This window comes from Nannospalax galili, unplaced genomic scaffold (genome assembly GCF_000622305.1).
Source record: "Nannospalax galili isolate Female #2095 unplaced genomic scaffold, S.galili_v1.0 scaffold868, whole genome shotgun sequence".
Classification (NCBI taxonomy): Eukaryota; Metazoa; Chordata; class Mammalia; order Rodentia; family Spalacidae; genus Nannospalax; species Nannospalax galili.
The window spans coordinates 216,711-232,827 of NW_008357487.1; the positions used below are offsets into that span (position 1 = coordinate 216,711).

The 16,117-nt window shown below is 41.6% G+C and overlaps 1 protein-coding gene across 2 annotated transcripts; it reads left to right on the top strand.

Moving 5' to 3' along the window:
• Positions 1–2,318: 2,318 nt before the first annotated feature.
• Efcab1 (EF-hand calcium binding domain 1) lies at positions 2,319–15,867 on the top strand. Of its 2 annotated transcripts, XM_008855109.3 has the most exons (6): positions 2,321–2,748; positions 10,007–10,165; positions 10,845–10,949; positions 11,579–11,730; positions 12,185–12,289; positions 14,876–15,867. In XM_008855109.3, exons 1-6 carry the CDS (start codon positions 2,691–2,693, stop codon positions 14,933–14,935), a joined length of 639 nt encoding a protein of 212 aa, XP_008853331.1. In that variant the 5' UTR covers positions 2,321–2,690; the 3' UTR covers positions 14,936–15,867. The 2 variants fall into 2 exon arrangements, with proteins under 2 accessions (XP_008853330.1, XP_008853331.1); XM_008855108.3 differs by lacking the exon at positions 14,876–15,867 and having other exon boundaries at positions 2,319–2,748; positions 12,185–12,615.
• Positions 15,868–16,117: the final 250 nt, after the last annotated feature.

Genomic DNA, 16,117 nt, shown 5'->3' on the forward strand with positions numbered 1-16,117 from the left:
TCAGTACAATATTTTATAACTGTAATAATTCTACTGTAAACCTAAAAATTTACAGCCAATTTTGAAAGAGATGCACCTTAGCTCAGGAAATTGTTATTGAATATGCCAATGCTGTTGTAATTAAATGATTCTTCTAAGTATGTGGTTATTAAATAAATAATTTTTAAAAAACCCTCAGGTCAAGTCATTTCACATAGCTTCAAGTGCTAGAAAGTTCATGCTCCTAAGCAAAGGAATGACTGGTAGAAAGGAGAGGCTCACTTCTCATAAAAACAGCAAAGGAGCTCCTTGAAGAACTGTCATTGCTGGTGAGGAGAGGGGGGAAAGCATTCCAAAGTCTCTAGTGGTCAGTATTCAACACCAAAGGTCAAAGTGGCCTGAGACAGCACTGGAGATTCAACTGTGCAAATGACTGGCTGAGCTTAACCTCAAACTTTTACCATTATTTCGACAAAATAAAATTAGTAAAATTGAATTTAAATGATGTAGGTAACCCAACTTTTTGTTTTCCTTTTATTAAAGCAATTTCATAATAGATTTGTAATACATCATAGTTGAAGATCAGTTCTATGATGTAATTTCCTGGAGAGCTTCCAACTGCCTTCATCATGAATGGTCCATGTTAAGAAAAACACTTTCATGAACTCAAGGTCTGAACTGTTTATCATGGCAACATTCCAAAGAATCGCAAGTCAAGGGGAAGATTGGAAGGCAAATTAAAGGAAACACTACAGTGCTTAATAGTCATTTTAATATACTTTTGATTTTAGAAAAATATCCATCTCAAGGTTGCTTCTATGATCATTTTATGCACAGTAAAATCTGTGTCCAACCCAAAGGAAGCACAACCCTTTATTATTGCGTTATTGACTGATTTGATATGAAGTAATGTTCAGACTTAATTGCCTTCCTCCGAGAAAGCCCTAGGGGAACAGCAGTCCTGAGTCTATTCATCTCAAGAAACTGAAAACTATAGATAGAAATTTTGATCTTTGCCTTGAAATGTGATTAGCTGGCTCAAAAAGGACTGAAACTTGTTTCTAAAGTGTGAGAATACTAACCTTCAAGTTTTCACAAAACACAAAGCAAGATCTGACATATGCCCATATTTGATAAAACATGCCTCAAGTAAATGTACTTTCCTTGAGAAAGATTTGCTGGGATCATCTGTCCAGCGCGCCAAGAAGTGTCACGTGATTCACTCAGGTCCTCTTAACCAAGCAGGGCTTTGGACAGCAGAGGAGCAGGCTTCTTTCAAATACTGCTCAACAACTAAGAAATATTTTCTTGCTGCAACAGCTTGGCCCATTTTGATCTCAGTAAGCTGAAACACTGCCCCATATCCTTTTTCTACTTTAAAGGAATATGGCGAGAAGACCTAGTGAAATTAACTCACCTATAGGTGCCCCCAGAGGCACTCAGTCTGTGGGGTTCCCAAGATGCCTGGGCGTGCTCATCAGAGTGCTCACCATCAGAGGAAGCCTGCTCCCTAGGACACGTGCAGGCAACTGTCCCGGTGTAAGGACATTTCCCCCAGACCTGTCTTTCACATAAGCAAAGAATTCATTTTAGTGGGATAGTCTCAAGAAAAAAACAACGTGGGCTCTACCCCACACCTACATAGAAACCTATTTCCACATGGGGCTGCCTTTTTTTTTTTTTTTTTTTAAGAAGTTTAAAATATGACAGGGGCTTTTCACAAATTTGACTACCTCCACTTCCAAACCAGAGCAGGATCCACTTTCCTTAGCTCTCAGGAGCACCGCCCAGAGCATCCCGTTCCAGACTCATCCTAGTATCAGACTGACAGCCTTGCAGGTTGTTGGTTCATCCAGAGGAGCATGTGGTTCATCCGCGGAACAAATGCAAGTGACTATTGTTTGGATGGCACACCCATTTCCCACCACCACGTCCGCAGGCCTCCTTAAAGACCTCAGGTCCTCCTTGAGCTGGGACGATCATCACCCAAAACCTCTCACTTTTAGGCTTTTAATTATTTACACTGCAGTCTTAAGAGGCCTGTTAACCCAAAAGATAGTAACAAGTGAAAATGTTGATTCCGACCTGGGTACCAGACCACAGTCTGCAAAAGGGCCAGCCAGAACACTCCAGCTGGGGCTGCAGGCAGGCATTGTGCCCGGGCTGGGCAACCAGGAGTGGGCAGGGGCGGCCAGGGGTTGGCAGGGGTGAGCAGGGATGGGTAGGCGTGGCCAGGGGTGGCCAGGAGTGGGCTGGGTGAGTAGAGGTGGGAAGGATTGGCTAGGGTCGGCCAGGGGCGGGCAGGGGTGGGCAGAGGTGCCTAGGAGCGGCCATAGGTGGGCAGGGATTGGCAGGAGCGGCCAGAGGTGGCCAGGGGTGGCCAGGAGTGGCCAGGAGCGGCCCAGCCACAGGCCACAGCCCCCTGGGCTTGGATACATCCCTGGCGCCAGGCCCGGAAGCCGCCCAGAGGTTGCCATGGTCGCTCTGTATGGCGAGGCTGCGTGTACATCCAGCGCGCCGCACCCCAGGAGCCAATCTGTGGCCAGCTGAGCCGTTGCCTTGACTACCCTGTGTGTTAGGGCCCAGTACGCATGCGCAGAGCCGCTGCGGCTGCTCAAAGCTGCCCAACCAAGCTTGGAGCTGGGGAAGGAACAACCCCTGAGCTCCAGGAGACACCCAGTCTCTGAGACCCAATTCTAGGAGGACCTGCCATGAACCGAAAGAAGCTGCAGAAGTTGACGGACACCCTAACTAAAGGTTGCAAGCATTGTAAGTAAGAGTGGAGTGCTAGAGGATGGATGACTTCCGGGCCAGGCCTGCTGACCTCCTGCTGCATCCTGCCTCCACTATCAAGTTTCGGAAGATGAAGGTCCCTCCACCCTACTCCTTAAAGAACAACTTCCGCCCCCAGGATGCTAGTTCCTTCGAGGGCATCCAGTCCCAAGATCTTCAGAGCTCAGGGTATACGGTGCTGCCTACCCTAAGACACATGCACCTCTGGATTCACAGACCCTCTGCTTTACTTTTATATTACCGAAGGGAAGTCTGTGTCTGGGAGGCATGTGACTGGGCTTCAGATCGTTTGAAAAAGAACTGTTAAAACCCACCAGACTCAAGACCGTAGCAGAACCAGTGCACAGCTCCTCAGCCTACTTTCTAGAGCAAAAATATCTCGTGAGGTCTGAGTTCTGTAAGTCTACTAAGAGCTAGGTGAGGGAAAATAGTCACCTATTCCCGATCCTCTTTAGGAAACATGAGTTGAAGTGCTACAGAAGCGTGTGTCTAGGTTTGGAAAATGCATTGCTCAACAAACCCAAGATGGCAGGGAACTTGGCCCCAGCTTCAAGCATTCATTTCCCAGTTGTTGGCAGGGGCGGAAGGTAAAGGAGATTTTGCAGGTGACCTGATGAGTACTTACTTAAAAAGATGTGCCAGGGCGTCTTAATCCCAGCACTTGGGAGCACAGGCATCTAGATTTCTGTGAGATAGAGGCCTGCCTGGTCTACATAGTGAGTTCCAGGCCATAAATAAATAAATAAATAAATAAATAAATAAATAAAACCGAACTAAACAAACTAAAAAGAATTAATCTGTTTGAAAAGGTCTTTGTAGACCATCATAGGACACCTCCGACTGTACTCAGAAAAACAGAGCTGTTCTTAGACTAAGAATCTAGGGATGTAGTTTACATGACGACAGTGTTGTCTGGTGGGTGAATTTAGAAGCTGTGTGCTGATTAAAAACAACTGGCCACCGGAGGAAACAGAAGTCAGTATACTCAAACTGCCCCAGTGCTACAGAGGAGGATCAGTGAGCATGTTTGAATTGTTTGAACGTAGTTCTAGAGATAACAGGGTCTAGTGTCCTCCTGTCATTGGTATGGTATGTAATGAGTGAGAAATGATGTGTTGTGGTATATATAAGCATCTTAAGAACAAGGCATCCTGAAAGGTAAGATGTTTATTGATTTCATAGAAATTGTATTCTATTGTTGTCTCTCTTTTTTTCGCTTTAAATTAAATGTATGCTTCTAGAATACTCTTTTCTGTGTGATCCGTGCTGGCATTTTTATTTTTTTTTAACTTTTACAAAAACTTTATTGAGAAATTCACACATGCACATAAGTTGTTTTGATCAAATCCATGTCCACTCCCTCCCCTCCAACACCTCCCATATCTACCATCACTTTTTTCTTTTCTTTTTTTATTCTTCTTTCATTTATTTATTTTTATGGGCTTTTGGGTACTCTAACATTCCTCCCTCTGAAGACATAACGCTAAAATCTTTTAAGGATTAGATACAAGCACCCAAATACTCTTGACATTTTTGGCCTTTGGAACAGAGTATGTTGCTAACAGGCCCAAGGACATTTTGACTTTTAGCCAAGAAACTGGCTGCTTTTCTTTGGGGTCTTTTTACCCTAACTGCCTAACCAATTCCTACCTTCCATTCTTGTCACGCCATCCACTGAAGGGGTTATCCAAATTGCCAATAGGGAATAGGGATGCAGACAGCTCTGGCTTCAGCTCTGGCTTCTTCCGTGCTGAACAGGGATGCAGGGTGAGGCAATTGGAGTACCCCTTCAGTGGGTCTATCTAAAAGACTCCCAAATTGCATAACTCTTATCTCTAAGGGGAAAAGAAAGTCCTTGAATCATGAATAGGAGATGCAAAGGAGAAGTAAAGGCAAGAGTAATTAGCATTACAAGTTCTATCCAGAAAACTAGAAAAAAGTCAGAACATGGCACTTTTCAAATGTTCATATGAGAGTCCATTGGAATTTCTTGACAAGGGCTTCCAAAAGCATCCCTCTATTGGGTTCTTCCTCATTTTTTTTTTTTTTTTTTTTTTTGTCTTCCAAGGCTGGACTCTAGAGTGATAGATTCAGGATTTGCTTTCAGGTATTTTGATAGCTGTTGGAGTAGTTAAAATCAGTGTCAGTTCCCTCTCAAAGGCTTCTAAATAGGGGGAGAAAACAAATTTATCCATCATTTTAGAACAATAGCGGGTTGTCTCCCTTAGCTACAGGTGGGCACTACAGTATTGGAGATCAAGATTTGAAGTCTTAAATCTGAGCAGCACTTTCTGGTTAGGAACAAAATCATCTATGAGAAATAATTGTCTAAATAACTTTTTTTTAATGTGTGTATGTGTATTGCCTGCATGTAGGTCAGTGCACCCATGTTGTGCAATGCCCACGGAGGTCAGAAGATGCTGTCGGATGCCCTGGGACTTTTTATATAGACTTAAGCTTAATTTCTGGGAAGTGTAATCCCTTGAACTCTTAATGAAGTATACTGATGACTTTACTCTTTGGTTATACTTTCCTTTTGATTGTTTAAGACCATACAGTTGGCCCAAATAAATCAATTTATTTTTACACTTAAGGTTATTTGAGGATCTGTTCCTCTGGGGTTACATGGCCTTGGAAGGAGTCCCTGGCTCCTTTCTTTTACCAGTTCCATCTATGTGAAGATAAGTCAAAGGTCCTGTTCGACCATGTTTGGTTTCACTTTAAAGCATGAATCAAATGTTTCCTCTAAGTCAACCCTCCTCTTTGTAGACTGAACTCTGGTTGAAGTCCATATCGTGGGGTCTCCATGTCCTCCCTGAACACAAGAGGACAGGTGACTCATCACATTTACAGGACATTTTGAGAGATGTTCCACAGTCCCCTGGAACTTGGTCGACCTGTGAGGACAAGGAGCAAAAACTGTTCTTTAAATCCCTTTGACCACATTAGTGTAGGCCTTAAAGTATGGCTGTTAAACATCCAATAGGGTTAGTTCCACCAGTCTGGTACTTTTAATTATTATGTGCTATGTAGATAAGGCTTAGGTAAAGAACCAAATATTCTCAGATAAACATTGACTAGATTTATATTTTGTTCCTTAAACTAGTTGACTAAACTATGACCATAGAAATTTTAAAATTATGTGTATATTATTTTTGTCTCATCCTTTATATATCATAACAAACCTAAACAGACCTTTATCACTTGCTTAGGCTTTCTCTCATTTTTTCTATTTTGGAAAATATCTCCATTCCCATATCCTTTTAACATCCTTTACATTCTCATTTTCTTTTTTTTTAAAAATAGTTATGAGACATAACAGCATTAACAAATTTTCCATCTGTTGTGAGACTTCTTTTCCTAAGTATGTTAAGCAATGCTTATTCCCTTTTAAGGTTCTAGTGTCAAGCCAATGTTTGATTAAAGTTTTCCTGGGGAACCAATGAATTTATTGAGCTTACCTAGATAACTGAGGGGGTGCTGAGGTATATGTATGACCTGAGGGTATGCACACTGGATAGCCTTTACTCAGCATGGGTCATGCCTTCTCTTCCTAGCCTTCTGCAGATTGTATACTTTAGCCCTCCCCAAATCCAGGAGGTCATGTGTGACCCTGTTCTTTCTTAAAACATTCATTTCTGGGGAAAGATCAGCTATTCCTAAAATGTCTATAAACATTTTTTATGTTTTTGATTTATTTATTTTAATTTTATGTGTTTCAATGTTTTGCCTGAATGCCTATAAGTGCACCAATGTCACACAGAGGTCAGAGAAGGGCATTGGATCCCCTGGAACTGGAGTTTCAGTTGATTGTTACCTGCCATGCATATGCTGGGACCTGAACCCCGGTCCTTTGCAAGAGAAGCCAGTGCTCTTAACCGCTGAGCCATCTCTCTAATCCCTACCAATATTTTTGACAAACACAGGGTAATAAACTGGTATACACAGTAAACATTTCATTTACTCTCTTCTGTAAGATTGCAATACACTACTAACAAGCAGTATGCAAACAATTTGAAAGATAGGTGATGTTTTTTAATTCTTTTGTCTGTGGTATTAAGTATCAAACTTGGAGTCTTATACAAGCTAGACAAACAGTCTACCACTGAGCCAAATCCTCAACTCTCCTAACTGTACATGGGCCCTATGATTCTCATGTTTTCCCTCTGTACACATATAGCTGCAATAAATTTAAGTTATAAATGAGACACAGAGATTAGAATTAGTGACAAACACTAAAATAAGATAATTATAACTATACTACAATAAGTTATTTTTGATTTTTTCCCCATTTATGTTACACTGTGCAGTGAAGTGAAGTGAAACTTCAAATAGGAGGGGACCCACACATTCACAGCGCAATGCACCTTTCACCATCCCCAGAACGTTCCATCTTTCCTAAGTAAAATCCTGTGCCAATTAAACACTAACTCCCCATTCTCCGTCCCTGGTCTCTGACAGCCACCAGTTTCTGCCACTGTGAATATGACTAGAGTAAGTAGATCATGTCAGTGGAACCACATTTTATCCTTCTGTTAACACATACTTAGGACCATAAATTTGCTACCTCTGCAGTTTCCCTGTATTCTAAAAGAAATTAGAAAATAAAAATTGGTGAAGGAAAATGGATTTCTTTACTGCTTGCCTCAAGGGAGAGTCTAATTTCCCTCCCACCAGGCCTGTGGAAATCTTAAAATTTCTAGAAAGCTGTGAGACAAAAGCTAGGCCATACACAATTTAGGTGTGAGGCAGGTTCACAGATCTCCTGGGAAGGAAGGAGATCTGGCCCAGTTGCTGAGCCATTGTTTCTGTTCTGTATTCATAATATATATACATATATATATATATAATATATATATATTCCAGGAGAGAAAGGGGGGTTAAAAGATCTCTCATTTTTGGAGAAAACAGTCTCAGGGTTTTGAGACATGGTGAAGATCTTCAGCCATTCTGGGCCTGGGGGAGGTCTTTGTCCCTAGGTCCATTTCTGTGATAGGCATAGGGTAGGTATGCTTATATGGTTTCTTTGAAGGCCAGCATCAAGCTGGCTCCTGTATACCTGTTAAAGACATTCCTTTTGCAAGTGAAAAATAGGTGATGGCCTAGTTGATGGAGAGTGCGGCAGAGGCATCTCCTTTTACGTGCTTTCTTTTCCCTCACCATGGAGTTAGCATGCCATCCTGTGTGTGCTTTTCTACTTTTTCTCTTATCTTAATGTCTGTGGGTCTTTCAATAGCCATTTTAAACCTAATATTCTATTGCTTGGTATATCATATTTTGTTTAACCACTCATCCATCACTAAGCACTCGGGTCACTTTGTTTTACTCTTGTGAATACACCAGTATGAACACTGGTGTACAGGCACATGGCCGAGCGCCTGCCTTCAGTATTCTGTGTATGTATTTAGAAGTAGAATTGCTGGATCATATGGCAATTCTGTGTTTGTTTTTGAGAAACTTCAATGCTGGTTCCCACAATAAACTAACAGCTTATTTAAAAATCTTAACCATTATATTCTTTCATGCCGTTTACTTACTATTTTTCCCCGTTCTAAAGTTTTAATTTTTTCTCTTGAAATGTGGTTCTCAAAACCAGAAATCAGCTCAAGCCTTTTGTGACCTATCATGGAGTGTGATTTCTCTATATACGTGTCATCTTCTCTCACACAGTCTTTGTTCTTCTGTTTGAAAGAACTATTATTTTATATGATTTTGAAATAAAAATTTCCCCATCTTCCACTCACATTCCACACTTAAGTTCATTTTTTGTAAACTCTGTACTTCAAAATTTTATTATTAATATTATTATTATTATTATTATTAGTGTGTGTGTGTGTGTGTGTGTGTGTACATGGCATTTTTTTTGTGTGTGTGTGTGTGTGTGTGTGTGTGTGTGTGTGTGTGTGTACATGGGTACCATGGTACACATGTGGAAGTCAGAGGACAACTTTGAAGAATTGGTTCTCTCCTTCCACCATGAGATTCTGGGATCAAACTCAGGTCATCAGGCTTTTGTGGGAAGTGCTTTTACCTACTGAGCCATCTTGCGGGCCCTCAGTTAGATTCTTAATGCCAGGCACTAATAACCCTTCTACCTACATAACTCAAATAGTAGTCCATGGTACACATGTGGAAGTCAGAGGACAACTTTGAAGAATTGGTTCTCTCCTTCCACCATGAGATTCTGGGATCAAACTCAGGTCATCAGGCTTTTGTGGGAAGTGCTTTTACCTACTGAGCCATCTTGCGGGCCCTCAGTTAGATTCTTAATGCCAGGCACTAATAACCCTTCTACCTACATAACTCAAATAGTAGTTATAACACAGATAATTGTGAGGCGTGGTGGTGCACGCCTTTAGTCCCAGCACTCAGGAGGCAGAGGCAGGCAGATCTCTGTGAGTTCAAGGCCAGCCTGGTCTACAGAGTAAGTTCCAGGTCAGCTGGAGCTACAGGAAGACCCTGTCTCAAAAAAAGACCAAATAAATAAATAAATAAACAAACAGATAATTAACTCAATCTTTATAAACACCATCCTTTACATAAGAATGCATGCAGGCAAGTGTGTGTGTGTGTGTGTGTGTGTGTGTGTGTGTGTGTGTGTTCTTTTAAGAAAAAAAAAGTCCCCCTGCTAAAATACTAGTTTTCTTGTTAGTTTCTTGCTAATTTCCATACAATTTTTAGAGGAGCCATATTGGATGGTAGAACATAATTTAACTTCATTAGAAATTAAGGGATTCTGATTTCAAAACACTGCCTTATGGATTCATTAAGGCTAAACTGAAATTAAAATTATCACATAGGTTTTGGGACCTTAAATTTCTAGGGATAAACTTGTTTGTAGCTCTGAAGAGCAAGTACTGTCAAATGCTGGCTGCCACCACCATCTGTAAAATGGTTATTCTCACTGTGACTGGACTCTCTGCCAGCACTGTGCAGTAGACTCTGACACTACAGCATGATTTGGGTTATTTGGCTAATACCTTCTTTCTTCCTAACATGATGGAACTCGAGCCTGCTTAGCATTTGACTCCAGCTGCAGGAACGACCCTTCTGTTAGAAGATGCTGCCCCAGTGCCCTCATCTCCCATTAACCCTAGGGCTGTGAATCAAAACAGGAGACTTGGAGGGACAACCAAGAACTTGTCTTTGACTTTGAACCCATAAACTCATTAGTGTAAAATTTAACTTAGAACTTAAGATTAAAATCGAACATGTCCATTTTGCTCTTTTATAGTTAATAAATTTGAAGTGAACTGTCTTATAACACTTTTCTATAACTTGGTGGGAGTTGAAACAGAGCGGCCAGGAGTAGTCATTGGACTGGATCGTAATGCCTTTAGGAATATCCTGCACGTGACCTTTGGAATGACAGATGACATGATTATGGACAGAGGTAAGAGATACAGGAATTCCAACTCCAGCCACAATTGGAAAAAAAGTCTGGAGTTTGCTCATATTCTTGGGAGTAATCTCAGTGTTCTACACTCTCAATTTCATGGGAAAATAAAATTTTAATCTTCCAAGGATCATGGAGAAAGAAGCAATATTATTTTGAGTGTTTATAAAGGGGACAAAGTCATGTTGAGTAACTGGGCTTCTCTTAATTTATATAAAAAGCCCCAAATATTTCTACTTAGAAAACATACTAAATAGAACAGTCTTAGAATGACATTTACATTTCCTTACATCCTAGAAAATAGCACAGTTAAGATGCAATCCCATCATGTAACACTATTGCTTGCCCTGAGAAACAAAAAATTGTTATTTTGTATTAAGATGCTCTTATATCTAATATGAATAGAATATTTTATATATCAACATATTAACATTAGTAATTAATATTAATACATATATCTATATATTCAGAACATTATTTGTTCCCACAACGCACGAAAAGAAAATTGAATATGTTATTAGAAGGGTTTCTGAGGTTTTGGTATCTCAGTTTTTCTGTCAAATGAGACCATCAGACCAAGGGTCTGCTGTGAATTTCAAAGGGAAGCAATCCTAAACTTGATGGTTATTGAGGACTAAAACATAGTGCGAACATTATATTCTGTCTCTCTTTTTAGTATTCCGGGGTTTTGATAGAGACAATGATGGCTGTGTGAATGTTTCAGAGTGGATTCATGGATTATCACTGTTTCTTCGAGGGACTCTCGATGAAAAAATGAAATGTAAGCCTGCAAGCTATGCATCAGCTTGTGTACTATGATTAATGGTGCTAAAACATTTAAATCACCATCTTCCAGCCAACCACTGAAGTGGGTCTTACTTGATTAGTCCGTGGGTTGAGTGGTTGGGTAGTTGATTTGAATCCTCATTCGTCTTTTTTACAGCGTGCCTTTAAGTCAGTAACGAATTAAAGTACATTAATTAAAGCCAAGCAACTCTGAGGACTGTCATAGAAGGAGGCCACACAGGCATGACTGTAGAGTCTCATTTAAACACTAAGTATTTTATATTACTTGAATTGTAAACATTAAACCAGAGAACACTGATTCAAATGTTCTTATTCTTAAATAATGCTCAACTGATTCTAATGAAGTTTGTTGACCAGCCAATCACTTTTCCATGTTTAGAGTTAGAAATGTTTCCGGTAACATATCCAGGTATGCACTTTCATAGCTGAGTAAAGAAACATTTAGGAAAGGCTGGGACTAGTTCCATAGTGTACACTATCATTTCCATCAAAGTCAGTTGACACCCAGCTCAAAGTCAGATGAGCATCAAGATGTACCTCCACCCTGAAAAGTTAGAGAAAGGTCACCTCAGTGATGGTCTCAAGTTCATAATTTCTTTTTAGATTGCTTTGAAGTGTTTGATTTGAATGGTGATGGCTTCATTTCAAAGGAGGAGATGTTCCACATGCTGAAGAACAGCCTTCTCAAGCAGCCCTCAGAAGAGGACCCTGATGAAGGAATTAAAGACCTGGTTGAAATAACGCTTAAGAAAATGGTAATCATGAGTAAAGCAGAGTTTTACATCGAAACTCATAGGCAACATATAGGCTGGGAATAGAAGTCAAACCACAATTTTCAGTGTCTTGTTTAGTAATAAAAGACACAAATCCTTGTGTGGTGGCACACACCGTTAGTCCTGGCACTCAGGAGGCAGAGGCAGGCATATCTCTGTGAGATCAAGGGCAGCTGGAGCTACAGGAAGACCCTGCCTGAAAAGCAAAACAAAAGACTTGAATTATGTTCACTATTATGATATTCACTTTTCTTTGGGGCTGTAGGTGTAGCTCACGCTCAGCATCCACACATACATCCACCCCACACAAAAGTTCTTTTCCCAGACTAATCTCTCATCTTTCTAGCACCTTTTTCCTATTAACACCTGACTGTGAAAAGAGTCTGTATTTGCAGCAAGTGTCATGTGTTGATAACCCAGGCTGCTCATCCTTCAGGACCATGACCATGACGGGAAGCTGTCCTTTTCGGACTATGAGACAACTGTGAGGGAAGAGACTCTCTTGCTGGAAGCCTTTGGGCCATGCCTGCCTGATCCGAAGGTAACGATATTGCTTGTGCTGAAACAAAATATAAGGGGCAACCATTCCAGGACTTGTTGGTTTGGCACATAGAGGACCAGAGGACTCACATTCATGATGGAGAACTGCTACGTATAGGAGGGCCCCACAGAAGACCTGACAGTTCACCTAGTGGTGCTATTCTTGCCCAGTGTTGTATTTTTTCACTCAACTCACACATTCATGTTAGAAAGAATTAATACGACTTAATGTGTGCCAGGAGCCCAGATGAAAGGCTGCACTAGAGGGCAAAAAAAAAAAACCCCAAAACAAAAAACAAACAAATAAAAAAACCACCATAAAAATCATTACGCAACAGCATAAGTATTATATTGTTGTAATAACATTTAATGACTTGCATGGTGCTTCCTTTGTACTGGGTAACGTCATAAGTATGCTGCCTCATGTCACCTAGTTTATAGATGAGGGAATGAACGCAAAGAATGGAGGCAATTTATCAAAGCTCACTCACCAGTTCCTGGAGATTGAGTACGGTGATAGGTGGGAAAAGAAATAGCTACACCATCCAAACCACTGGGGAGGCCTGAGCCCATCGGGGAGGTTTGTCCAAAGAGCCAGGTTTCAAAGGAAAAATAGCCAGGTAAAAATGAAAAAATAATCTAAGCAAAGAGAATGACATATGTCAAAAGAGATGGAAGGAGGAAAAAGGGAGGGAGCGAAGGAAGGAAGGGGAGACATATAGCGTGCCTTGAGGAGAAGCTGGAGATGAACAGCAGGTGCCAGAACATCCTTAGGCTACAGCCTGGGTTTGTCTGGAAGGTAAAAAGGTTGCGTGGCAAGATTTAAGCAGGGAAGTAATGGAAGTTGTAAATATTTCCATCCCCTGAACTCTAGTTTATATCTCCAGCTGCTGACTCAGAGGTCCTCAGAAACTTCCTGGTTTCCTCCAAAACTTGCCTCTCTCCTGTGTTTCCTGGGTCATTAAATGGTTCCTTGTTTCAGCAGCTTTTCAGAGACCTGGGAATCATGTTTGATTTATCCTAATAGTCTGAGCTACTCCTCCAGAATATAGCCTTGAACGTGACCTCTTCTCCCATACCAGTAGATACCATTATGAATAATTCCCTAGTATGAATAATTAGTTTTCTTATTCCCATTTTTGTTCCCTACGTCTTTTTCCTGCAACATCCACTATGTCACACCCCCCTTTACTCACACACCCAGTGGGATCTGATGTGGATACTGTGTCCTGTCTCTCCGACCCAGTACATCTCCTCTTCTCTCACATCCCCAAGCCATTGCAACTGCACCAGCTGACTCTCTGCCTTTCCCTTCCAGCTTTTCCACATCTGTCATTTCCTTCCCACCTCTCCACATTCCGAGACTTTTCCAGAGTCCTTTCTCAGTCTCTTGCCTCAGGGCCTCACTAAATCCAGTCTCACTGAACTTACTTTCTCACATGGCCTCATCCTGCTCCGCCCCTTAACTGTTCCTCCCAAAGCTTCTCTGTGCCCAATCTTGCTCCTTTTCTTTGTCTTATTTCCTAGACAATATCTGTTTACTTGTCAACATGTCACCTGTCTTACCATTTTGATGCAATGTGATCAAGAGCAGGATTCTTTTTCCACTCTATTCCCTCACACTTTATGTGTTCAGTGCACAGAGCAGATGACTAGAAAACACAGATGGATGGAGGGAGAGGTGGGGGGAAACGTATGGAAGTGGGGATGGATCATCTCAGAGGAGCCCAGTGGAATGCTCTGGGTCTGCCTCCCTCTTCCTGCTCGGGAACTGCTTTATCATGCCCTTTTACCTTCCCAATAGCCTCAGCCTCTTCCATGGCTGGTAAAACCTTCCTGTCAGGTTGTTAAAGTCTTTAAAATTTTTCCCATCTAAAAACAATACAGGCACTGGAGAGATTGCTCAATGGTTAAGATGTGCACTGCTCTTGCAGATTACTGTAGTTCAGTTCTCTACCTCCATCACTGGCTCACAACTTCTTGCAAGGCCAGCTCCAAGGACATCTGACATCTCCAGCCTCTAGGCACCAGCTCTTGTATGCACACACCTACATACAAGCACACATTCATATACATAATTAAAATTTTAAAAATCTTCTAAAAAACAAAACAAAAAGGCAAGGAGGGAAAGGGTGGAGGGAGAGGGAGAGCAAGCATGACTTCACAGCACCTTTTGCTTGGATGGCCAAGTGTCTTGAGAAAATTGTCCAGATTTAGAACAGGCACTACTAACGTGTCTCTCCTCATCCCGTGATCCTAAGAGAAGCTGCTGTTGCTGGGTTCACCCCCACCCCAGTTAATAAATCACACGAATGTCCTTGGGTCCTTGACTGTACCTAGTCCCCCCTCCTGGATGCCCAGAGACCACTGTTCCCCACTGCAGCACTACACCATGACTCTGCTCCCAGTTCCTGGCCTCCACTGAGTTGAAGGCCACTGGAAAGCAAGTCAAAACTATATGAAGGTCAGTTCTTGAAGCCGTCTTCCCTGTGACCATCTCTCCACAGACATTAGTGAGAAATACAGTGTTTTATTTTGTTCTGCCACCTTTGGAAGTCTGTATTAAGTGAGTACTTTTATCTTACAGAGCCAGATGGAATTTGAAGCCCAAGTATTCAAAGATCCAAATGACTTCAATGATTTTTGAATTCCTAATGTATTGAGTTAGCACAGAAGGAGACACGCACAGTTCATTTGCTCTACTCAGAAGATGATGCTGAAGTGTGTGTTTGGGAGTGAGGTGCTGTTCACTTACATGTATCACTAGTGTAGGACACAAGTAAAACTCGTGGCAGACAAGCAGCTCCTCATAGATTTAGCAAAAGAGGTTTGTGTTGTCACAGGTATTTTATCATGTGAACTATCTGTTGAAGCACATACCTTTCACAAAACCTCCAGATTAAGCAAAAGAATGGACAAATTATAAGTCATCAATTTTAGATACAAATAGTCTTAATGACAGAAAGATTTGGAGAATACATTGAAAAATTACTGAAACTACTGAGTTTCCTTCATGGCAATAAATAATGAAGATGGTACCACAGGGATAATAGCACTGGCAATTAGTATGAAACTCTCCTCATTAGGAGAGACTCAGAGAGATGAAATGCACAAGAGGCCTGGATGCTTTTTCTATTATGAGAGGATTTGCCTCACCAGCCATACCAGCTCACAAGCATCTAATGGCAAGCATTTTACACACACACACACACACACTCACATACACCCCTTCATCTCTACCATAGCAGTTAGTATTCTGCACATTTTGGGCCCTCAATAAATACTGTGGAGTAGATTAAAAACTGAAAAGCAGCACACATAAATAACCTTTGTCCATGAGCAAAGAGAGAAAAACCTGTTCTGTTCTATGGGCCGAGTTAACCTCCGGAGGCAATCCTGATCCTTGACCTCTGCATTGCAGTCAGATGCCCGACTTGGCTCTGGTTCCCATTGTCACTCCACCCTAACCTCGCTGGAGTCTCATTGCCCCTCCTGGATGCATTACAGTGTCCTAGTCCCACCCTGCCTGGATTCCCAGGGTAGAGACACCCATTATCTTTTTTTTTTTTTTTTTTTTTTTTTTTGGTCTTTTGAGACAGGGTCTCTCTGTAGCCCCAGCTGTCCTGGAACTAACTATGTAGACCAGGCTGGCCTTGAACTCACAGAGATCCACCTGCCTCTGCCTCCCGAGTGCTGGGATTAAGGGTGTGTGCTACCACGCCCGGCAAGACACCATTATCAGGGATCCCATCATAGTGTGTGTCCTAACTGTGCCCACCAGCTGTGACATCCTGAAGACTCCAGCAGGTACTGTGATCACCCTGTCCCT

What these genes read in the sequence shown, in the direction of transcription:
- Efcab1 (XM_008855108.3), top strand. Translation starts at nt 2,691, where the DNA reads ATGAACCGAAAGAAGCTGCAGAAGTTGACGGACACCCTAACTAAAGGT. An exon ending in TGACATGATTATGGACAGAG is followed by an intron (nt 10,166 to 10,844) that starts GTAAGAGATACA and finishes CTCTCTTTTTAG; the next exon opens with TATTCCGGGGTTTTGATAGA. An exon ending in AAATAACGCTTAAGAAAATG is followed by an intron (nt 11,731 to 12,184) that starts GTAATCATGAGT and finishes CTCATCCTTCAG; the next exon opens with GACCATGACCATGACGGGAA.